This window comes from Taudactylus pleione, unplaced genomic scaffold, assembly GCF_031769625.1.
Source record: "Taudactylus pleione unplaced genomic scaffold, aTauple2 ptg001529l, whole genome shotgun sequence".
NCBI classification, from domain to species: Eukaryota; Metazoa; Chordata; class Amphibia; order Anura; family Myobatrachidae; genus Taudactylus; species Taudactylus pleione.
The window spans coordinates 72,501-98,199 of NW_028285926.1; the positions used below are offsets into that span (position 1 = coordinate 72,501).

Genomic DNA, 25,699 nt, shown 5'->3' on the forward strand with positions numbered 1-25,699 from the left:
ATACCTGGACGATCTCCTAATATTGGCATAAACTCCAGAGGTGGTGCAGCATCATCTCAGATTGACAATTGCCTATCTACACAGTCACGGCTGGATCATAATTTGGAAGAAGTCCTCGTTTCTTCCAGTACAGCAGATGGTGCATTTTGGTGCACGCTTGGATTCTCTGGCGCAGAGGATATATCTGCCCGAAGACAAGATTGTGGCACTTCAGTTGCGGATTTGCTGGTTTCTCCACAACCAGTCGGTGTCTGTTCACTCAGCGATGCAGGAAACAAACAAATTGCCTGGAGCCAGGGGCGGGGTATATATGGAGGAGAACTCAGTGCATCCTGGGAGCTGGTAACTTCTGTGGACCCTAGGACCTCGAAGAAAGAGTTAAAGGCAAGTTATACCATAACTCTTCTTTTTGTGCCAATGGAATAGGGCACAGTTTTTTTTTTTTTTTTTTTTTTTTTTTTTTTTTAAACTAAGTCATCTATGAAAAAATTCCTTCTTGAGTTGTAAGCTGCTCTTAATGCACTAATTTGGGTCCAGGCATTTTTGATGAGTAAAACAGTAAAAATTAAATCTGACAATATGCCAGTGGTAGTCAATCCTCAAAGGAAAACCAGCAGTTAATTTAACCTTGCAGGTAACATCCAAGATTGGACAGGATGGCAATTCTGGGAGTGGACATTTAGGTAGCAACTTCCTCAAACAAGAGCCCAGTCTGATGGCCTCTCAACTAAACTACAAAGTGTGCTGCTGTTGTGCGAGAACTCAATACCCACCCGCGGACATCGTTAGAAGATAACATGATGGTCACTTGGAAACACAACCTGCGCAAGTTGGAGGAAATCAAACCATCTTATGGCCAAGTGGGACCTTACTTTACTTTCTGCTTTGCAGCAGTCTTCACTCGAGCCTTCAGTTTATTTGAGCTGAAATTATTTACTTTGAAAGCTACCTTTCTGTTAGCCATCTCTTGGCAAGCTTTGTCTTATATTCCACATGGGTAAAGCTGTTCACACCAAACCTTCCTTGTCAAACCAAACTTGTTTTGTGATTTTATCAGAATCCGGAAATTGTTATGGCTTTTTCGACTGATCATTCCCATAGATTGTCCACTTTAGTAATCTCTTGGATGTAGTGAGACCTTTGAAAATCCTATACGACAACCATGAGAAAGGTTGGCCTGCTCCAAAACAGTCTGTTGTATGATGTACCAAGTAAACCTATGTTTCTGAAGGTGACCTTTTTAGGGTCGGGTCACAACTTGTTCTACTAATACTATGCAAAAGTTTTAGGCAGGTGTGGAAAAAATGCTGTAAAGTAATGCTTTCAATAATAGAAGTGTTTTAATAGTTTATTTTTATCAATTAACAAAATGCTAAGTTAATGTACAGAAGATGAATCTAAATCAAATCAATATTTGGTGTGACCACTCTTTGCCTTCAAAACCGCGTCAGTTCTTCTAGGTGCACTTGCCCAAAGTCAGGGATTTTGTAGGATTATAGTCAGGCGTATGATTTAACCAGGATAAATGCAAATGCTCACATGTAATTCCAAAAGCTGGATATGTGCAATAAACAGCGCACCCTGCCTCTTGTGTATAAATGATGGCTCGTGCCAACTGATGTACAATTAAGATTACAGTCCATCACGCAACATTTTAAAAGTACAAATATGAAAAAAACAGTGATGGGGAAACAGTGTCCTTTTATTAATAAAAGGTGCTGGAAGACACTGATCAATGTCCAGTGTTGTCTGGATTACTCAGGTATTGAAAATGTCAAAGCTGTAGAGCTGCTAAACTTGCATACTGAGTATGCTGGTATGGTGAGGAAATGAGGGGGAAAAAAACAAAGTCTGATGGATCAGGTAAAAAAGTGACTATGGTACTGAGCTAGTGCTGGATGAAGTCTAAAGCTCTGTCTCTGGATGCTACGTGAGGTTTGAGTAGTGTTCTGGTGGGGAGGTGTCCCGACTCCCCCAGGTGCACAGTACTCGCCCTCAAGCGTCCTTTGTGTCCACCTCCTGGTGGAGTCCGATGGATGTGTGGGTGATCGTGCTCCTGTGATCCTGGAGCTCTGCGGCGCAGCGCGCCGTCCACACGCTGCCGGGGAAAGGGAGCTCCACACTGCTGTGACACTGGACTTCCGGGTCTCGCGTTCTCCGGGCTGTGTCTGACAAAGCAGTGGCTTAACTCGGGGGGGAAAGGCTGAGGAGACTTATTGACGGAGTTGCTGGGTGTAGTGGTATAAAATGTCAAGCCAACGCGTTTCTGCCTTCTGGGAGGCCTTTCTCAAGGATGATTGACATGTTAAGCTCTGGTGCTTTAAAGTCATCAGTGACCAATCACACTGGTGGAAATGCATGGGGAGGTGTATGTCTAGTTGAGCGTTCTGATTGGTCTCAAAAGGGAGGTCCTGATCTCCTAAGCTGTGTTACAAACAGTGCATGTTAAATGCACCTGTGCTGTATAAAATGACAGAAAAGGGGTGAAAAACGGGACTGTCAATTCAGAGTGTACTGTGGTTATGTTCATAGTACATAGCAAGAGGGGGTATTTTCAACTGTCCACACTTGATGCTAATGTGGTATGTTGCAAGTATTGATATCATATGTGAGTATGTGCCAACATATGCTAACAGGATCCTTATTCTGCGGGATGTATTTATATCAATGAGCCCAAGTTGAAATCAATATTCAGACCTGAGGGAGACATGGTTTTGAGTAGGAAAATCCATTTAATTTCTGCTTTATTAATAACATCAGTATGATTACCACCTCTCCAATTACGCGCTTAGGTTGTTCCAAAGTCACAAATTCCAGAGGCAGGGTCAGAATTGTGCCATTCTTTAAAGTGGTTGGAGACACTATCCTGGATAAAACCTATTTTGATGTTGCGCATGTGCTCATAGTCTGCCCTTAACGGCCCTTATGGTTCTACCTACATACTCCTTCCCACACCCACATCTCAATAGGTAGATAACTCCTATCGAGTCACAGGACAAATCTTGTTTCAATTTGTAGGTTTCTTTAGTAGTTGTGGATGTCACAAATGTGATTTTCTTAGATGTTATATGTGCTGTTTTGCAACCCACACATCTACCACAATAATGGAAACCCATCTGATGTGTTGAGAATGGTAATAGGGATTGTAGACTCGTGGGTTCAATGTGATTCTTAACTCGTTTCTGTTTAATGTCTGGGGCTTTTCTGGGAACCACTTTGGGTTTATCAGGAAGTATGTCATGCACTTGCCCAAAGTCAGGGATTTTGTAGGATTATAGTCAGGCGTATGATTTAACCAATCATACCAAACAGGTTATGATGATCATCATTTTCATACGTAGGTTGCAACATTCATTAACTGAAACAAGCAGTTGTGTAAGAGGCTTAAAACTGGGTGTGGGCCAGCCAAACTCTGCTACAAAGGTGAGATTGTGGAAGACTGTTTAATGTCACAGGTCATACACCATGGCAAGACTGAACACAGCAACAAGATACAAGGTAGTTATACTGCATCAGCAAGGTCTCTCCCAGGCAAAGATTTCAAAGCAGAATGGGGTTTCAAGATGTACTTTTCAAGCTCTTTTGAAGAAGCCCAAAGACATGGGCAACGTTGAGGACCTTAGACGCAGTGGTCGGCCAAGGAAACTTGCATCAGATTAAAGCCACATCATCTTTACTTCCCTTTGAAATCGAAAGATGTCCAGCAGTGTCATCAATTCAGAACTGGCAGAAACCAGTGGGACCCATGTACACCCATTTACGGTTTCGGAGAAGTCTGGCTAAAAGTGGTCTCATGGAAGAATTGCGGCCAAAAAGCTATACCTTTTAGACGTGGAAACAAGGCCAAGCATAGGAACTGGGGTGCAGAAAAATTGCAGCAGGTGCTCTGAACTGATGAGTGAAAATGTTAAATATTTTACTGTAACAGAAGGCAGTTTGTTCGCCGAAGGGCTGTAAAGCATTACAATAATGAGTGTCTGCAGGCAACAGTGAAGCATGGTGGAGGTTCCAGCAAGTGTGAACGAGCCTAAGACTAAAATCAATGACCATATGGGAAAAATTTGCATATCTAAATAGTTAATAGTACTATCATAGTAACAAATAGTCCAAAAGTTTGTGTTCACAAAGACGCACTATTTGTACCATTAGAAACCTATCATCAACCTTTCTTTTATCAATCCCACATTTATGTAGGCCTCTATCCTTGACTTAAGTAACTTTGAGCTGCTGGATTTGGTAAAAGTTGATTTTGTGCATGAGTAACCAAATCCACAGGATTGCAGGCCAATACTTAAGGGTATGGTATAAAAGATCAACAGTCAGTAGGTCGACACCAGATGGTCGACAGGTTCAAATGGTCTACACAGAAATGGTTGGCTTTTTTTATTTTTTTCCATCCTAACCGTGCCCCTAGTGCATAACCCCATCCTTCCCACTATGTGCCTGAACCTAACCCTCCCCTAGAGCCTATCCCTAACTGTCCCCTCCAACAGCCTAGCCATAAAAAAATGTTGAAAAGAAATATGAAAATGTTGACCCTGCCGACCTTTACATTGTCTATTGTCTATCTTCTATCTGGATACCAATACTTAAAATGGTTAGGTTTTAAAATATTTAGATACTTATTAGCTGATATTGAATGTGTTTGGAAAATATTGTTCATCTCTGCTAGATCTTTGGTTGGTGTGCAAATGAGAACATCATTGGCTCAAGGCTTGCTACTAAGCCATTGGGAATCGATTTTTTTGTCTGCTTTTTTTTTTTTTCTCCTTTCTTTTTTTTTTTTTTTTTTTTTTGCAGACCGGTGTTATGGATAGTGTTTTTAGCATAATACACTTCTGTAGTATATGGTATATCTACCTCTTTACTGTAGATCTTTCAATCCACACCCATCTTGTTACAGGACGTCTATCTGTAAACTGCAGACCATAATTTGATTCCTGCTCTTTCTGTTAAGCACTTTCGTGTTCTGTGCAGAAAAGTTTTATAGGAAACTAGCATGTAACCAGGGAGAAAAACATTTGAGTCAACTTATATTTTCAAATATAGGATACATCATATACCAACGGGCACATTTAAGCATTTCAATGATCTGTACCTGGGAACCTTGTTGTTCCTTCTTGATGCCATCAGATCTATTTCTGGTAGGCCCCACCTGTCCACAAGGTTCCGAACAACCTGTGGATGTAGGGCCCACTCCCCTGCATTTATCTCTTGCCGACTGAGAAAATCGGCCTCCCAATTCAGGATTCCTGGAATGAACACTGCAGATATCGTGGGCAGATGCGTCTCTGCCCATACCAGGATCTTGGATACCTCTGCCAAGGCAGCTCTATTCCTTGTGCCCCCTTGATGATTTAGGTAGGCGACCGCGGTGCGATTGTCCGACTGGATCTGCACCGACCTGCCCTTTAGGATTTCCTGAGCCTGCACTAAAGCTTTTCATATAGCTCTTAGTTCCAGGATGTTTATCGGTAGCCGGCTTTCCGCCACTGACCACTTTCCCTGGAAAGTGTGTGACAGTCATCGCCCCCCAACCTTGAAGACTGGCGTCGGTTTTGACTAATGTCCAATCCGGCACCCAAAAGGGGCGACCCTGCCTGAGATGCTTTGTCTGCAACCACCAGGTCAGGGACAACCGTACCTCTGGAGAGAGATGCAGCAGCTGAGACCTGATCGTGCGATGATCCTTGTTCCAGCAAGACAGAACTAATTGCTGCAGTGGTCTGGAGTGGAATTGAGCGTATTCCACCATCCTGAAGGTGGCCACCATCGACCCCAGGACCTGAATGGCAACTAGAACGGATATCTGCCTGTTGCGAAGCAACCTGCGTATTTGTGATTGTAGGGCCAGGATCTTCTCCTCCGGCAGATATATTTTCTGCACCACGGAGTCCAATCTCTCTCCCAAATGACACATCTGTTGCACTGGACAGGGTGACTACTTTTGCCAGTTTATGATCCAGCCATGACTGTACAGACATGATACTGTCAGCCTCAAATGATCCTGTACCTGCTGTGGGGAATGCCCCAGCAATAGGAGGTCGTCCAAGTAAGGCAAAATCCTGACGCCTTGGCGTCTGAGGCATGCCATCATCATCGCCATCACCTTGGTGAATACCCGAGGGGCTGTGGACAGGCCAAACGGCAGGGCCTGGAACTGAAAGTGTTCCTCCCCTACCGCAAAACGAAGAAATATTTGATGAGCCTGCGTGATTGGGATGTGAAGGTAGGCATCCTGTATATCTAGGGATACCATATAGTCCCCCTGTTCCATTGCCAACACAATCGATCGCAATGTTTCCATCCTGAACCTGGGGGCTCGGAACACATTTGTTGAGCTCCCTCAGATTCAGAATAGGCCGGTATGACCCATTCGGTTTCTGAATCAAGAACAGATTGGAGTAAAACCCCTCTTGGAACTGATTCTCTGGCACCGGAATCACTACTTCTGATGCTAGCAAGGCAAGAATAGCCTTCTGAAGGGCCAAAGCTTTTTCTGAACCCGCCTGCGGGTTTACACAAAATAACCTTTGCGGAGGAGTCCTCCAAAACGTCAGGGCGTATCCCCGGGAAACTCCTCGAACCCAGGCATCCTCCGTTGTGAGGTGCCAGGGCTCTGAGAACCGAAGGAGTCGGCCCCTACCCTGGGATCCCCCAGGGGGAGGCCCGTCCCATCAGGCCACTGGTTTATCCTGGACCCTAGATCCTGGACGTTTGTTTTGCCAGGGCTTCCTGGGTCCTGCCTTTTTTGGTGGAAATCTCGCTGAGGGCTGACCTTTGGCCTTGCCCTGCGGCCGAAACCCCCGAAAGGACGCCCTCCTCAATTTAGACGAGGTTGCTAATGGCAAACCTTCCATCTTTGAGGCTCCCATGGAGGCTACAATTTTGTCCAATTCTGGACCAAAGAGAACACCTCCTGTGAATGAAAGGAATTCTAGGGCCTTTTTGGACCCTGCATCTGCCTTCCAATCCTTCAACCAGAGGACCCTACGTGCCACCACGGACTCTGCTGAAACCTTAGAGGAAAGGATCCCTGCATCCAAGGCGGCATCTCCCAAATAAGAGGCCCCTTCTCTAATAAAGGAGATCATATCCAGTTGCTCCTTAGAGGCATCTGTGAAGACTCTTAAGAGTTTTGGCCCACTCCTCAATAGCTCTTGCTACCCAGGCGGTGGCCATAGCTGGGCGGGTGGCCGTTCCTGCCAGGGAAAAAATAGATTTTAGACAAATCTCCAGTCTCCTATCCGTGGTTTCCTTCAGCGAAACTGCTGGGATTAGCAGAGTGGTACGTTTAATCAGCTGTGCCACATGCGCATCAACTGACGGTGGATTCTCCCACTTGGCACAGTCCTCTGCTGGAAAAGGATATAGAAGCGCCATTCTTTTAGAAGGACGGCTTATCTTATTCGGACGGACCCAGGCTTCCTCCATAAGTTCTGATAAATGTTCAGACTTTGGGAATTCTGCCTTAACCACTTTCTGGCGGAAGATCCCCCTCCTCGACATTTAACACCGATTTTACCGCCTTTATCAGAAAGGGGACATTAGCTCCGAGGAGGGTGATGATCATTTCCCAGTAGCTGGACTCCTGTGAGAAGTCCTGTGCCTATTCCTACTCTGAGGAGGCACTGGAGTACTCAGCCATATGAGGCGATAAATGGTGCCTAGATTTAGGCTGCTTTGGCTTGACAACCTGAGGCTGAAAAATCCCCGAGGATGATGCCATGACCTTACCAGCACCAGGGTCCATCCAAGGTGGCCACATCATGGGCATAGGATGCATCTGCTGAGGCAAACCCCAAACCGGTGGTACTGGGGCAGCCAGCCATTCCGCCACCTGAGCCATAACCTGAGGAGAAAAGGACGCCCAAGGGGGCTCAGGGCCTGAAACAGGCAAACTTAATTGGTGTGGAGGCTGTCTGAAACAGTTCCCACAAAGCCCATTTTGTAGAAAGTCCTGTGGGGACAATCCTGCCTTGCAGGCTATACAGGATATCAGAGGTGACAGTATAAATCCAAGTATAACAGAACTAGATAACTCCACTGCGCAAATTACAGCTGCACCCTTCAACAAGTTCCTGAGTGTCACCAAATACTCAAAACCAGATAAATACAATAAATAGTGGAACTTGGATGGGAGCGCTATATACATAATCCGAACAATTAAGTGGATATAGGTATAAGGGTGAACGGAACAATACCATACAGATACCCCTAAGTAAGATGAGGTGGTGGGTGTTTAGTCCTCACTACTTATAATGTTCTGCCGGTTTTTCCTCGTGCCAGGAAACATATGGGGAAAAAAGTGAGGGGAAAAAAAAAAAAAAGTCCAATGGGTATATCCGTATGACAAATCAATGGTATGCAGTTCGTCAATCTCCTACTATAAATTCGTAAGGAGGAGAATTGTTCTATGCAGAATTATATTCTTATTCCCATATATGGATACAATCTTCCTCAAACATCCCCTCAATGGTACGAAATGATAAACAGGGGCGTACCCCACTCACTCTGTTAATAATGTTGAAGCATATCAAGGTATCTTTAAACTTTAAATTCCATGCATACCATACTCGCGTATAGCAGGCTCGAGGTACTCCTATCTGGGTATCTTTGATGAAAACCGGCTGTGTTCAAATCAACACTGAAAAATCAGTATCACTCAGATCCGTAGTAACAAAATATTTTATTTTATCTAAAAAGGCGAGCCAATAGGTCCAGACACAGGCAGACACAAATGATAAATATACAAATCCACACCTCCGGATAGGTGAAAAAAAATACATAAATCACACTGCCTATACTGGAACCAAAAGTGCCCCCTGAATGAATGAAAATATGTCCCAAAACAGCACACACCGACGCGTTTCGACCGGGTAGGTCTTTATCAAGGTGGATACTGTGTGCTGCTCCATGCTCTGTTAAATACCCCCCAATCGATGAGTCATCAAAGTGGGCGGGGCGTCTCCCATTTTGATGAATAACCTGCATCTGTCTATTCTACTCATCCTTTTCTCTTAATCAGGGAAGAGTTGGATAAACCGGCTGGTGTTGCCCGGTCTCAGTCTGAAATACAGTGTACAATTTATATTAAGCTTAAAACGCGGCTTTGCGTTCCACCGTGTGGAACGCAGGTACTTCCGGCGGAAGTATTCCGCGTGTATGTGTTAGTGGAAGAATCGGGCTCTAGTGACCAGAACTATCTGTCACTGGAACGCAGAGACCTATTGTGAGCCGCAATTACCGATGACTGGGCCAACCCACGTGATACGATGACGGGAGGCTCTGCGGAAATATGATTGAAAATCTTACTTATCAGATGTTACACCTTTACAGGGATCAAAAATAATGCCTGTCAGCTGTTATAATTTACATACTGACTATGTATGGAAATATTGATGTTACAATGGGGTGATGGCATTAAAAATACTACCTATCATATGTTACACTTTACAGGGATCAAAAATGATGCCTGTCAGCTTATACACTTTACATACTGATGATGTATGGGAATATCGGTGGTATAATGGGGTGATGGCATATATCCTACTGATGTCAAAATTTAATCTATCATCTCCAGTGGATTCATACATCCAGATATACATATGAATAAACATATTTTAAAAAAACAGCAGAATCACATGTAATGTGACAATCCCACAAGTATATATTGTTAAACATCGAAATACCACCTGACCAAGTAGGCCCTTCTCCCTAAAACTAATATATAATGTGCTGTCAATGTTGACATGTGCCACTACTAAAAAATAAATAATTATAAAAAAATATAAATATAAAAATCTATATATAAAACATCAACCCAATAGGATCAATATAACCTTTAAATCATTCTCTATAGGCAGGTCAAGGTAAGAACCATTTAACCTCAAAATCCAACTTGAGCCCCTTGGGATCAAGGGTCCCCATCTCAAAAATTGCCCTCATCTCTGACCTAGCCAATCTTTCGTCACCATTTTTCCGCCAAACCGGTGGAACTAATATAATGCCACAAAATCTAGATATATGGGTGGGATCTCTGTTGTGATGGGTATTAAAGTGTGCAGAAACATTATGGGTAAGCATACCCTTAATGTTACGTACATGCTCTCCCATTCTTTCTTTCAATTTTCGAGATGTCCTCCCTATATACTGTTTCTTACACGTACATTCCAACAGATACACCACATTTCTACTATTACAAGTAATAAAAGATCTTATTCCATGCTTACTTCCATTGGATGTAGAGCCATATTCCGTGATCTTAGTGGGCATTGTTTTACAACATCTACATACGGAACATTCACCACATCTAAAAAAAACCTTTTGTTTTGATGGTACTCCTTGTTATCATTGGTTTCCCAGTGGGGAGACTTTTCACAAGATTATTGCGCATATTATTGGCCCGACGGTAGACAAACTTAGGTCTATCTGGTATATATTCTCTAATCATCTCATCCCTTTTCAGGATCCCCCAATGTCTAGCTATAACTTTTTCTACTTGTTTGTACTGGCTATTATATTTCGTTATAAAAGGGATACCTATATCCTCAGATTCTTTTCTTTCCTGAATCAATTGAGAGCTATCACATTCCAGGTATTTCACATAAGATTTTTCTATATTATAACCCTTTTGTGAAAACTGTTCCTTCAAGAGAGTTCCTTGAGTGATATAATCTTTTGAGGTACAATTCCTCCGTATCCGATGAAATTGACTTTTTGGGATGGAACCTAGCCAGTTATTGTGATGATTACTTTGATGGTCTATATATGAATTACAGGCAGTCGGTTTTATATAATTCTTGGTCTGTATTTTCCCATCTTTAATAAAAATAGTTAGATCTAAAAAATGGACTGTATTAGAACTCTTGTGATATGTCAATTTAATATTCTGATTATTCCCATTAAGATACTCACAAAAAGTATCAAGAGACTCCTCACTTCCCCTCCATATAAACAAAATGTCATCAATATATCTCGTCCAGGACACCAGACTCTCCCACAGCTCATGGCCCTCATACACCTGAGTATGTTCCCAGAAGGCCTTGAACAGATTAGCATAACTGGGGGCGAATCTGGTGCCCATAGCTGTCCCATTAATTTGTATGTAAAAGGAAAGAGGGAAGGAATTAAAAGAAACAGACAGAGATTGAAAGCTTAAAAACCTTGATAGAACCTTTCAAGGACCTTCCAGATTATAAAGAAATGTTACATGAGATCACACAGAAGGTAAATCGGAATGAAAGTTAACTGTAAAAAAACAAAAAAAAAGTACAATAGAGACAAGACTGACTTTAGGGAAGGGAAACATCAAATTACTAGAAAAGAAAAACATTTTTTTAGGATACCTGATAAATCTATTTCCTTTAATACGTATCAAACTCCTTTAAGGGGCATAAAAAGACCACCAATGTATAACAATCGCCCACAAGAATGGAGAGCACGTAATGAAAGAGTTTTTCGACCAAAATTGAAAGCGGAAATTGATAGCGAATGGACACGAGTCCCCCATAAACGAGGATCTAATTTAGAGTCTCGGAAGGATTGGAGACAGGATAGATATGATCTTGATAAACCAGAGGATTTTAATTACATCTGTAGTCCTAAACCCCATTTACCCTTGTCCAACCGCTTCCAAAAATTGAGGAATTGGGAAGATAAAGAGGATTTTTTAAACCAAAGGCGGCATTGATTCGCCAGACTACTAAAGTAAAAAGAGGAAGAAGGGGTGGAACTCATAATAAAGGAAAGAAAAGATCTAGAAACCCGGATAAAAATATTATAGGTACAGGGACAGATATAAACCTGAACAATAAAGTTAAGGAAATCCATCAGACAAAAATTTACAATTTAAGCGATCATACGCTGACGGATGCAGAGACACAAGTACTTAAAAAGGGACTTAAGTTCGCACCATCCAGTTGTGCAGATAAATTCCAGACCTATGTGGATCTACAAAGGTTTGTAAGGAAACTCACTTTAAAAAATTTTTTTTAATGATCAGGAGTCCGTGAATAGCAATAATCTATCCACCTTCAAACCAAAGTCAATATTCTATCCGGCACATAAGAAAGGGTGTTGGATAGAATCATTCGAGAAATTGGTTAAGGAGGACCTAGAAATGGCCATGTTTAAACCAGTTAAGAATAATATGACCAAATCAGAAAAGGAAGCTCTTATAACATTAAGATCCCTAGACACCATCATGATTAAACCAGCCGATAAGGGTGGAGGGGTGGTTATTCAGAATGCATCTGATTATAACCAAGAAATAAATAGGCAATTGGCGGATATTAATACATATAAAAAATTGAGAGGGAATCCCACTGACAAAATAAATACCAAATTAGATACTCTCATTGGGAAATATATGGAGAAAGGCACTTTAAGTAAGAAAGAAGGCCAATTTATAAAAATTATCAAACCATCAATTCCGGTACTGTATACCCTCCCGAAAATTCATAAAAATAGTCAAAATCCTCCCGGGAGACCAATAGTGGCAGGTACGGAATCCATCTCTTCCAATTTATCCCAATATATAGACAGTATATTACAACCAGTGGTAGTTAAAACACCATCTTATCTGAAAGACTCGTTACAGGTTATTAGGAATCTAGAGAGGATCGATTGGAACCCTGGTACGTTTCTCATAACAGCCGATGTGACGTCCTTGTATACCATCATAGATCACCGGCTAGGTCTGGAAGCTACAAAGCATTTTTTGGATTTAGAGGAAATGGATTTGGATAAAAAAAGAATGTCTTCGAAAGTATTGAATTTATCCTTCATTTTTTCTGGTTTGGTGATTCCTTTTACATACAAATTAATGGGACAGCTATGGGCACCAGATTCGCCCCCAGTTATGCTAATCTGTTCATGGCCTTCTGGGAACATACTCAGGTGTATGAGGGCCATGAGCTGTGGGAGAGTCTGGTGTCCTGGACGAGATATATTGATGACATTTTGTTTATATGGAGGGGAAGTGAGGAGTCTCTTGATACTTTTTGTGAGTATCTTAATGGGAATAATCAGAATATTAAATTGACATATCACAAGAGTTCTAATACAGTCCATTTTTTAGATCTAACTATTTTTATTAAAGATGGGAAAATACAGACCAAGAATTATATAAAACCGACTGCCTGTAATTCATATATAGACCATCAAAGTAATCATCACAATAACTGGCTAGGTTCCATCCCAAAAAGTCAATTTCATCGGATACGGAGGAATTGTACCTCAAAAGATTATATCACTCAAGGAACTCTCTTGAAGGAACAGTTTTCACAAAAGGGTTATAATATAGAAAAATCTTATGTGAAATACCTGGAATGTGATAGCTCTCAATTGATTCAGGAAAGAAAAGAATCTGAGGATATAGGTATCCCTTTTATAACGAAATATAATAGCCAGTACAAACAAGTAGAAAAAGTTATAGCTAGACATTGGGGGATCCTGAAAAGGGATGAGATGATTAGAGAATATATACCAGATAGACCTAAGTTTGTCTACCGTCGGGCCAATAATATGCGCAATAATCTTGTGAAAAGTCTCCCCACTGGGAAACCAATGATAACAAGGAGTACCATCAAAACAAAAGGTTTTTTTTAGATGTGGTGAATGTTCCGTATGTAGATGTTGTAAAACAATGCCCACTAAGATCACGGAATATGGCTCTACATCCAATGGAAGTAAGCATGGAATAAGATCTTTTATTACTTGTAATAGTAGAAATGTGGTGTATCTGTTGGAATGTACGTGTAAGAAACAGTATATAGGGAGGACATCTCGAAAATTGAAAGAAAGAATGGGAGAGCATGTACGTAACATTAAGGGTATGCTTACCCATAATGTTTCTGCACACTTTAATACCCATCACAACAGAGATCCCACCCATATATCTAGATTTTGTGGCATTATATTAGTTCCACCGGTTTGGCGGAAAAATGGTGACGAAAGATTGGCTAGGTCAGAGATGAGGGCAATTTTTGAGATGGGGACCCTTGATCCCAAGGGGCTCAAGTTGGATTTTGAGGTTAAATGGTTCTTACCTTGACCTGCCTATAGAGAATGATTTAAAGGTTATATTGATCCTATTGGGTTGATGTTTTATATATAGATTTTTATATTTATATTTTTTTATAATTATTTATTTTTTAGTAGTGGCACATGTCAACATTGACAGCACATTATATATTAGTTTTAGGGAGAAGGGCCTACTTGGTCAGGTGGTATTTCGATGTTTAACAATATATACTTGTGGGATTGTCACATTACATGTGATTCTGCTGTTTTTTTAAAATATGTTTATTCATATGTATATCTGGATGTATGAATCCACTGGAGATGATAGATTAAATTTTGACATCAGTAGGATATATGCCATCACCCCATTATACCACCGATATTCCCATACATCATCAGTATGTAAAGTGTATAAGCTGACAGGCATCATTTTTGATCCCTGTAAAGTGTAACATATGATAGGTAGTATTTTTAATGCCATCACCCCATTGTAACATCAATATTTCCATACATAGTCAGTATGTAAATTATAACAGCTGACAGGCATTATTTTTGATCCCTGTAAAGGTGTAACATCTGATAAGTAAGATTTTCAATCATATTTCCGCAGAGCCTCCCGTCATCGTATCACGTGGGTTGGCCCAGTCATCGGTAATTGCGGCTCACAATAGGTCTCTGCGTTCCAGTGACAGATAGTTCTGGTCACTAGAGCCCGATTCTTCCACTAACACATACACGCGGAATACTTCCGCCGGAAGTACCTGCGTTCCACACGGTGGAACGCAAAGCCGCGTTTTAAGCTTAATATAAATTGTACACTGTATTTCAGACTGAGACCGGGCAACACCAGCCGGTTTATCCAACTCTTCCCTGATTAAGAGAAAAGGATGAGTAGAATAGACAGATGCAGGTTATTCATCAAAATGGGAGACGCCCCGCCCACTTTGATGACTCATCGATTGGGGGGTATTTAACAGAGCATGGAGCAGCACACAGTATCCACCTTGATAAAGACCTACCCGGTCGAAACGCGTCGGGGTGTGCTGTTTTGGGACATATTTTCATTCATTCAGGGGGCACTTTTGGTTCCAGTATAGGCAGTGTGATTTATGTATTTTTTTTCACCTATCCGGAGGTGTGGATTTGTATATTTATCATTTGTGTCTGCCTGTGTCTGGACCTATTGGCTCGCCTTTTTAGATAAAATAAAATATTTTGTTACTACGGATCTGAGTGATACTGATTTTTCAGTGTTGATTTGAACACAGCCGGTTTTCATCAAAGATACCCAGATAGGAGTACCTCGAGCCTGCTATACGCGAGTATGGTACGCATGGAATTTAAAGTTTAAAGATACCTTGATATGCTTCAACATTATTAACAGAGTGAGTGGGGTACGCCCCTGTTTATCATTTCGTACCATTGAGGGGATGTTTGAGGAAGATTGTATCCATATATGGGAATAAGAATATAATTCTGCATAGAACAATTCTCCTCCTTACGAATTTATAGTAGGAGATTGACGAACTGCATACCATTGATTTGTCATACGGATATACCCATTGGACTTTTTTTTTTTTTTTCCCCTCACTTTTTTCCCCATATGTTTCCTGGCACGAGGAAAAACCGGCAGAACATTATAAGTAGTGAGGACTAAACACCCACCACCTCATCTTACTTAGGGGTATCTGTATGGTATTGTTCCGTTCACCCTTATACCTATATCCACTTAATTGTTCGGATTGTGTATATAGCGCTCCCATCCAAGTTCCACTATTTATTGTATTTATACAGGATATCCGCAACGGGGATCCCGCCACCTGACCCTCGGACTCCTTAGACTTAGACACTCAGAACCAGGGGCATAGTGTTATGTGCTGCTTTCTACTCTCAACCCACACACCTGTAGCAAGGGAAGGGGAGAGACAGTGACAGTATACAGGAATTACAGTTCTTTTACAGAAGAAACAGTATCCATAAACAACAATGACATGTCATGCATAAATACTCCGCGAGCCATATGCATATAAGCTCTCACTACCACAATCAGCCTAAGCTTAGGTAGGATAGAGCCCTGTAAAATACCAAAACCAGCAGTAGGCAAGGCATACAGGGAGACTACCCAGCGTCCTGTTAGGAGCAGCGTTCAGAGAGCAACTGACATACACGCTAGCTGCCCTATATGGAGGCTGAGAGGAGCAATCCACAATCACTGTGCCAGAGGACTGAACTAGCGTGTGGATTGGGGGAGGGGTTACCGGGGAAGCGTACCTCCCCTATGCTGCTTGGACCTGCCCGGTAAACTGACCTGGTCGCCGCCACAAGCCCCGGCTGGTCAGGAACATCATATCCCGGTGGTCTAGGCTAGGAGACAAGCCGTATGCCTCCAGACTGCAGCGCGCCTCTGGCCAGTCTCACCGCCGGAGGCCGGACCGCCGTGTGGTGGCCGGCATCAGCTGCCGCCGCAACCACCTGCTTACCTGCCATCCCCTTGATCCGGTTGCGGTCCAGGGCCTGAGAGCCCCTGCCGAATCCCCTGCCATGGACCTGCAAGGCTAGCTGTGCGGCGCCGGAGGAGGTAGTTGCAGCGCGTGGCCGGTGCGCCTCCAATCAGGCGCGAGGCTGCTTCCAGGACAGCTCAGACCACCCGCTGAGAGTAACTTTTTTTTTTTTTTTTTTGTACTAGTCTGCATGACTGCTCCAACAGTCCCATCGTCTGTGGTGAAACACACCAAACAGGAAGAACTGGCTACCTGAGGCAGGGGGTGGGGTATATGAGGAGGAACCCCGGTGCATCCTGGGAGCAGAGAACTCGTTTGCGTGACCGGGATTCATACCCCAACGTAATGGCTATGGACCCCGAAGAAGAAAAATAAATTTTTGTCCTCAATTCTACACAACACCCCATAATGACAACGTGTAAAAAAAATTTTGGGAGATTTTTGTAAATTTAATAAAGAAAAAAGAAAACTAAGAAATCACATGTACATAAGTATTCACAGCCTTTGCCATGAAGCTCAAAATTGAGCTCAGGTGCATCATGTTTCCACTGATCGTCCTTGAGATCTCCCTACAGCTTAATTGGAGTCTACCTGTGGTAAATTCAACAGTTTGGACATGATTTTGAAAGGCATACACCTGTCTATAGAAGGTCCCACACTTGACAGTGCATGTCGGAGCACAAACCAAGCATGAAGTCCAAAGGAATTTGTCTTTGGACCTCAGAGACAGGATTGTCTCGAGGCACAAATCTGGGGAAGGGTACAGAAAAATATCTGTAGCTTTGAAGGTCCCAATGGGCACAGTGGCCTCAATCAGCCGTAAATGGAAGTTCGGAACCACCAGGACTCTTAGGATGTTCTGGGCATTGCTGTAATCACTGGCAATTGTGGCCCTGCCCCATGTGATGTCAAAAGGAGGGGGCGTGGCTTGCATCGGGCCCACATGTAATCTTCTATATATCAGAATGGCCCTTGGCAGGAAAACTATTCCCCACCCCTGATATAGTGCAACAGTTTTATCATGCATGTCCTTTTTATAGCATGTATATTACTCAAAAGTACAAATTTAGGAAGGTATGGGTTGATATAAATTTTGCTGATGTCCTTTCCTTCAGCAGAACGCATGTACGTGTATATGCATAAAGTCACTTATTTATATACACAAATAGAAGCTATATTCCAGTATAAACATAGCCAATGTTTAAAGTCATATACCCATGTTCATTACTTTCATAAGAATTAGATGTTTTGTTTGATTTATATCCTTTATTTTATCTATATGTACACACATGACAGGCATTCAGCATTGCATCTACATATACTGTATATCCAACAATATTGTTCGTGTAGCACATTTGTGGAGTTTTCAATAATGCTCTCTATTAGTATATAGTAGCTATGTTAAGCACCCTTTAAATATGGAGCTGCATGTGTGGCCGATTCTCTGTGCAACAGATTAGTAGTGCTAGCTGTATTCATATAACCCTAAAATATTACCAATTGTGCCCTATATTTGGGATGTACATCCTTTTATATTGGGGTATATTTGTTAAATTGATGTACAGAATCATAGTTTATGCTGGACAGCACGTCTAATCACTTCTCTTGTGCCTCTAATCCCTGTTATTGTTCCGCTGCATTCTACAATAGATACTCACTGATTTTAAAGTTATTAAATAATTTACATCTTATTCACACATAGCTATAGGTCAAGGCTTTGAAAAAGCAAATTCAGTGAAACGTGCGTCTGCTTGTACCAGCCGCACGGTGCTCCATCTCTGACCTATAGCTGTGTGAATAAGATGTAAATTATTTAATAACCAACTCCTCTTATTCACATAAAACTGGAAGCGACAAATCTGCTTTGCTAGATTACACTGATCAATTTGGTATGCAAAATTTGTACATCTGTATGTGATTAAAACAAATTACTGTGGGCCCAGCATCTGTAGTACACTGAGTGGTGTTTCACTATGTCTGTAATGTGAATAAGACGCTATATTTAAAGAAAGACAGTACGCTATTCTTTTTAGAGCGGCCAAGACTTCGCCGTATGGCTTATAGATGCTAGGTTATGGGGACACATTTGTATCATTATTTAAGAAGAAGAAACAGTCTGTTACAAACCTTCCAAAGATTTTCTTTGAGTCCTTCAGAATTTCTTAGCAGAGACAGAGCACCTGGGAGGGAACAGATGAGCAGAAGGAAGCATTACCTTGTGCATATAGAAGAGCATCTAGATGCAGCTACCATTTTTCAATGCTTACCTACACCACAATTGTATTTGAAAGTGATGCATAAAATTTTTTATTTTTTTTTGCACAGTTCAGCAGTGCTCTCAGATGGACTCTCAGTTACCTTGGGATTCTGGATGTGCGCAAACCCTATGGCAGGTAAGTTGGCTTCTTCACTGCAAGCTAAAATGTATTTTGTTTTGGTCAGAAAGCTCTAAGACAGATTTTCCCAAACCCAGTCCTCATGGCCCGCTCCCAGAGCCTTATTTAGTTCTGAATGGAAGTTCAAAGCTGCACGCAAGCAGCTTTGCAATTCCGTCCTTGCAGATATGGTAATGTAGCAGGAGGTATCACGCCTCCTGCTGCATTAATTTCCCGAGCTGCGTTGTTCAATGCAGAATCTGATAATCTGCGGGCACTGGCCGGCTAAATGGCCCATGGGATCACGCAAGACGGCCACTGCAGATGAGAGGAAGAGGCCAGAAAGTCTGTCAGCCAGCGAGGATCCTTCCTCTTCCTCCCCCCAGTCTTCACCCCCAAACAGCAGCAAACTGTTAATCACCGACAGTCTGCTGACTCTCTGCGTTTACGCAGGACACGTACTGCACGTGTGCAGTACGGGTCAGGTGACTGTGCAGATTCCCGACCATCACTGCTGAATAATGGCCACACTCGACAAATAAGGATATACCTGCTTCAGCACAGGTGGGTAAATCAAACTGGCTGAGGTAATAATTAAGCCAACTGTGCTCATCATGCATGGATATCCTTAGTACCTGGACTGTGAGTGGGCCATGAGGAAAGGATCTGGGAAACCATAATCTAAAATATGAAATTGACCATTAATTTTCCCATTTATGTAGAGTTTACTTGTTATGCAACTTAAACTTACCATTGTTTACTATTGGATCATTTTGATATTTTTTGTTTCTCATACAGGTTGAGTCTCCCATATCCAAATATTCCGAAATACGGAAGTTTTTGGGAATGACTGTGTACAATAAACCATCAAAGGTTTCATTATCTCAAACTGTCTAAGGCACAAATTATTACAAATATTGTATAAAATAACCTTCAGGCTCTGTGTATAAGGTGTATATAACACATAAATGCATTCTGTGTGTATATTTGGGTCCCATTCCCAAGATATTTCATTATGATATGCAAATATCCAAAATACGGAATATTCCGTTATCCAAAATGCTTGGGACCAGGGGTATTTTGGATATCGGAGACTCAACCTGTATAACAATCTCACTGAATTAAAGGTTTAGTACTGCTTAACCTTGCCATGTAGGTAGGTTAAGGAAACATATCTCTAAATGAATAGAGAAATTAGAAAATGTATGTTCTAATACTAAATGTATGCTATACAAATTATTTTGTTATGTCCTATTTATTTCAGAGCTTTATGAATCTGTTGAAGGCCATTTTTTAAGTGTGGTTTTTTTTTTTTTAAATTACAATAAAGATTTTCAAGATCTCTATTTGTTTTTCTTCCCCAGAAATTTCAAGATAAAACAATTACAGCAAAGGAATTTTTTATACTACTTAGGATCCGTATTCTAATCCAGAAGCCAAGATACAGTGAACTTCCTGCAAATGTATGATTTCCTGTTTGTACTCGTACTGCATTTTTGCTGATATATAGCTTCTCTATTTGAGTGTCTCGTTTGTTGTGTTAGAAATATGTAAATGAACAATTTCTTTCTGTTGGAGAAAACTTTAGGGCTAAGATTGTTTGATTGTGAAAATATATAGAAACATCAGTTCCAATAATGTTATTTTGTTCCTTGAAACATATTTTCGATAACTCATATTACAGAACTGTTCTCTACATTTTTATAGAACAAAAAAAGTGCAGTTTCTCATGTTTAATGTCTGGAGCATAAATCACTCCACAGAACCATATAGTTGTTCAGAGATTATTAAATCAATGTAGAATGTGTTTTTTTACTTGAAGGGTTTGTTTGTCCTTTTTACACTCTTTTCCCCAACAACGGATATCTGCATCTCTGGGGGGAATTCAATTCCCGACATGTGCCAATCCATGCCGCAATTGGCAGATCTATTCACAGTCAGGCATTGCGGTTATGCCTGGCAGCACTTACTGCAGAATTGAATCTCCCCTCACCTGCCCTATAATTGCCAATCCCACACATCTTCTTCTGTTAATTATTTCCCTCTCCCTGCAGCATGCTAGGAATGAAGCCCTATCATCAGAAGACATCTTGCTAGATCAATACATATACCAACCTAAGCTGCAAGTGTATGAGGAGGAATGCCAATCCCTGTACCAAACAATTGAGGAGTAAGTTTTAATGTGTGTAACATACTTTATGTACTAATATATTACTGGTCAATAATCACATTTTTAGGCTTTAAGATTGCTAATTGGGAAACCTACAATTTCAAAATCTGTGCTTATTAGGTTAAAGGTTTGTCTGAAGCTGCAAGAGAAGCCTTTAGTGCAAATCAACAATCTACTTTTGGAAGCTATGAGTATGTGCTCAGAAAATGAGGTAAATTTATTTAACACAATGTTGTTTAGGTCCATGCATCCACTATGTAGTGACTGCTGAACTTTTATTAATTTGTGTGATTTTTGTGAGTCTGGGCAAATTTTAATCTATTTTTATTTTTTCCCCAGCTGATGTTCTTTGGTGTAAAACTAAAAAATCTTAAGGCTATGTATTCCAAGAAAAGTAAGCTTTTAGCTCATCAAAGAAAAGTCTCCATGTATGGAAAACTGCTCCACAGAGCTCAGGTATTGCTGTTTTATCTTGTATTCATGGCTAAAGGTAGCTTGCCCCTTAATGAGCGAACACATCTAGCATGTTTGTACTCTTACCTTTGCCAGGAATAATTCTGTTTGAGGGATGCTGTCAGTACCAGCATCTGGGGTTTGTAAGCACAAATTCTCTATTGCTGGGAATGCGGGTTAGGGGCTGTATAACCTAGTACTCACTAGGCACAAATAGGGCAATAAGGGGCCATTTTTGTTTTCAATGGTTGACAGTTAGGGGATTGTCTCCTCCTGTCCAGGCCCAGCACTATCTGTTTGAGCCGCCACCTTGGCAGGCTTTTTCCCACAGAGGAAAGCTTGCCTAAATTGTCAGATACAAATCCACAGCTGCTGTCCCTCTTTCCCCACCTTGCTGGAATTTGTAGCTTGGGATTTTAACGTTTTCAGTGGTTTTTTATCTTGTTTTGTAGAGTTTGATTTTTTTTTTTGTGCTCAAAGTTTGGCAAAAATGCATGATTAGCTGAGGGTGGGCACCATTTGTGTAGAGAGTAAAGCCGCATACACACTTAACGATATGCTCCATGAGGGATATTGTTAAGTGTTTCCCCTGCATTGCCGGGCTCAATGTTGTTAACGACGTTGAGCATACACACTGAATGATATTGTTAACGATATCGTTCAGTGACTGCACCCTCCCTCATCCCCTTATTTGCAGAACCTGACGATATCATCAGGTTGCCCTTCAAGAACGGTCAATGAACGACATTAACGATCCGGGGAAGCGCGCATAGTTGACGATATCTTGCATACACACTGGACGATATTGAACGTGATTAACGATAAAGATATCGTTAAACTTATTGTGTAGTGAGTATGCGGCTTAAGGGCGGGTTGCTTGTGGGCAATGTAGCCAATCTAGCAGAATTGGCCTAGTTTAAGTCCTCCACTTACTCGACTAGGAATAACTTGCAAGGAATGAGCGAAGATGTATTTCGTTCGGTCTCCCCTACTCCCTCGCATCTTCAGTCTATTCTGGGCTTAGTAAGGGGTTACATTATGCATGGAGATATTCTAAGATCTACAGTATCTGCACTAGACCCAGAGGTGTAGCGTGTAGCCAGGGTGCACGTGCGTGCAATGGCGCCTCTGCAAGTGTTCCAGGAGCGAGGCGTGTCCATACGGGGTTAAAGTAAAGGGAAGTAAAAATAAACATTAGGGGCAGTATCAAACAAATACCCACTAACATAATTTCACTAATAAAATCCAGTTTTGTGTGCACTCAATAAAAATACACCTTACAGTATATGGCAGTGTCTCTGCAATTGGAAACCTCCGAAATAAATTGATTCTTCCTGGGCAGACAATCTTCAGTCTGTATCCACTATTCATGCATGTAAGAGATCACACGGTCCCGAAGATGCCTGTTTGTGTAGGAATATAATGTCCTAATCATACAACAAAGGTTCAACTAGACCCTTGATTGATGTCCCGTTTCCCGTACAGCCTTCTACCCCATCTCTCCAGCCTCTTTCCCTGCCACTCCCGCCCCGACACTCCAGCTTTAAGCCTCTTCTTACATCAGCCCCCATTATATATCAGTGTCGAACAAATCCCCCCACCTCCCACACTGATTGCAGCAGGCCAGCAGCATGCACTATAGAACCCCTCAGTCACTGACTTCCCCACCCTCACCTCCCTCACGCAGGGCCCTATAAAACTTATATTTGTAAATATAAAGGGCAGCACTGTGCAACAAAAAGGCGTCACGCTGCCAGAATGCGCCTCGCTCTTTTAATTTTTTGGGGGGGGAGGGGGGGCGGGCAAGTACCGGCTCCTCTGTCTGTGTATGTGACGTCATGACGTCACACTCACATTGCATGAAGATGGAAGCGCCCTTGAAGCTGGCTCCCGTATACAGTCCAGATTCCTAAAAACCCTGCCTACCTAACAGGGGCGGATTAAGCCTTCGGGGGCCCTGGGCACTTAAGACAGGGGGGTCATCTCCTTGTCAGCGCCACCTCCCCTGTCTGTGCCCACCTCCTCCCCCCACAACTCCATGAGCCTGATATATATATATATATTTATCAACACATAAAACATTCTATTGTGTAGTAAATGTCCCCTACAAACTCCGTCCCTATATATATATATATCGACAAACTCCGTATATATGTGTGTGTGTGTGTGTATATATATATATATATATATATATATATATATATATATATATATATATATAATATTATGATATGGTCTCTTTCCGCTTCCAAGCAACTCATCACTCCCACTCCTATATAATATATTTATGGATCCTCCTCACCTGTTATATATTTAATGGTCTTCTCACTCTAATCTCTTATATTAAATTATCTATTCCCCTCACCCCCAGCCCTTACATATTTAAAGATCCCCCTGATCCCCCCCTCACCCCCAGCCCTGATCTAATTAATGATCCATCCCCTAATCCCCAGCCCTTGCATATTTAATGATCCCCCCCACCCCCAGCCGTTATATAATTAATTATTCTCACCCCCAGCCGTTGTAAAATATATTTAATTATGCACCTTTTCTCATTTACCTTTGCTACCTGGGGTGGGTTGCGTTCAGCTCAGTCCTATCCTCCTTCCTACTGTAGCTGTCTGCCAAAACGAGAGTCTCGCTCCTCATTGTCTCGGGCATGAGACGTCATGATGTCCCACCCCTAAGTGTCTGTAGTGCAGATGCAGTTAGTCACCCTGACCGCCGGAGGAGGAAGTAAGGTAAGGTCAGGTGCAAGCCACTGCACTGGCCGGGGAGGGTTGCTGCTATTTCCAAGTTGGAGAAAGGACCTCTGTGACGTAGACACCACGTGGCTGGACCGCTCCTGCGTTACCATCCACTAGGGCATAGAGGGGGAATAAATATCTGTGGCGAGCGCAGCGAGCCACCGTGCCCGAAGTAAGGCGAGCGCAGCGAGGGGACACTTTTGGTCCCCCGTTAGCATCCCCACCCCTCCCCCTTTCAGGCCGAGTCACGTGGGTGTAATGTCACAGGGCCATTAGCCCTGTATAGTCTAGACCTAACCGGCCGGGGAGGGGAGGGGAGCAATTCTGCCAGCCTCCACCGCCGGCAGCAGCGCAGGGTGGCGGAGGCTGGAGATGAGCAAAATTGTTCCCACACTGTAGCTCCAGCCTAGACCCCCCTGCGAGAGTGGGCCCTGGGGATACTCTCCCCATGTGCCCCTCCCTAATCTTTCAAGTGCAGGTGGCCGAGGCGCAGCACCAGCGTGATGCTGTCAGCTGCTTAGAGTCTTCGGCCAGCCAGCAGGCACAGTGCGCGGCGCCTCCAGACACCATCGGAACCGCCCTCCATACGCCACTGACTAGACCTGCAAATGCCAGATTTCTGCAGTGGCTCAGTACTGGTACGGATCCAGGTCTGAGCTTTTTTTTTCTTTCCATAGAAAGGGCAGGGGCTACTGACTTGGATGTTGAGGTTTCCTCCTATTCGAAGGAGTTCTCCAGGTGAGGTGGTGTGCAGTAAGACAGGTCATTTGATAATAAGCTCATCACTTGATGCAGTTTCCTAAACCATTTATTTCTACTCCTGAACGATCTCTTTGCTTTACTCTCCTTAACTAGAAGTTTTTTGTTTTGTAAGATGTGGGTAAAATAATGTAAACTTCAGGTTTAATGCAGACTTTATCCTCTGCAGGGGGACTTCAATTTCTCAGTATCCTCAAAGGTAGATGCTAACATAGTGCGCTTATCAAAGACCACAAGTATTCCAATTCCAATCTCTTAAGGATGGCACAGATAGCATTTAAGACCCACCTTATAATTCCATTAGGTTAACAAGGTGTTTGAAAATTGGTCAGAACAGCTTTTGGGATGTCTTCAGTCTTATAGGCTAAGAACATTTGCTGATGACCTCCTGGTTAGCATCTAAGCATGTGCTGAGTGCTGCTCTTGATGCAAAACGAATTGGTGCAAGGATTTCCACTTCCGTGGTCACACTGATGAAATCAGAAGACCATCCTAAGCATTTTATATTTTTAGATATTTCTGTTTTATGTTTATTGGTATGTTGGCCAGTTGCCTCAGTTTCTCTATAGACCCTGCTCTGCGAAGCAATTCTACAAAGTTTAGCAAATACCCACTCCCTTCCTTTGACACACACATTCAATAATACAAGTGCAAACATACTGATTGCAA

The 25,699-nt window shown here is 42.2% G+C and overlaps 1 protein-coding gene across 1 annotated transcript in view; it reads left to right on the top strand.

The window, feature by feature from the left end:
• LOC148442423 (outer kinetochore KNL1 complex subunit KNL1-like) overlaps window positions 1–25,699 on the top strand; it is a 119,106-nt gene that overhangs the window by 54,991 nt on the left and 38,416 nt on the right. The window contains 5 exon segments of the mRNA XM_088463960.1: window positions 18,852–18,919; window positions 20,266–20,364; window positions 20,956–21,071; window positions 21,192–21,282; window positions 21,411–21,527. Of these exon segments, the coding sequence (XP_088320086.1) occupies window positions 18,852–18,919; window positions 20,266–20,364; window positions 20,956–21,071; window positions 21,192–21,282; window positions 21,411–21,527 (491 nt within the window).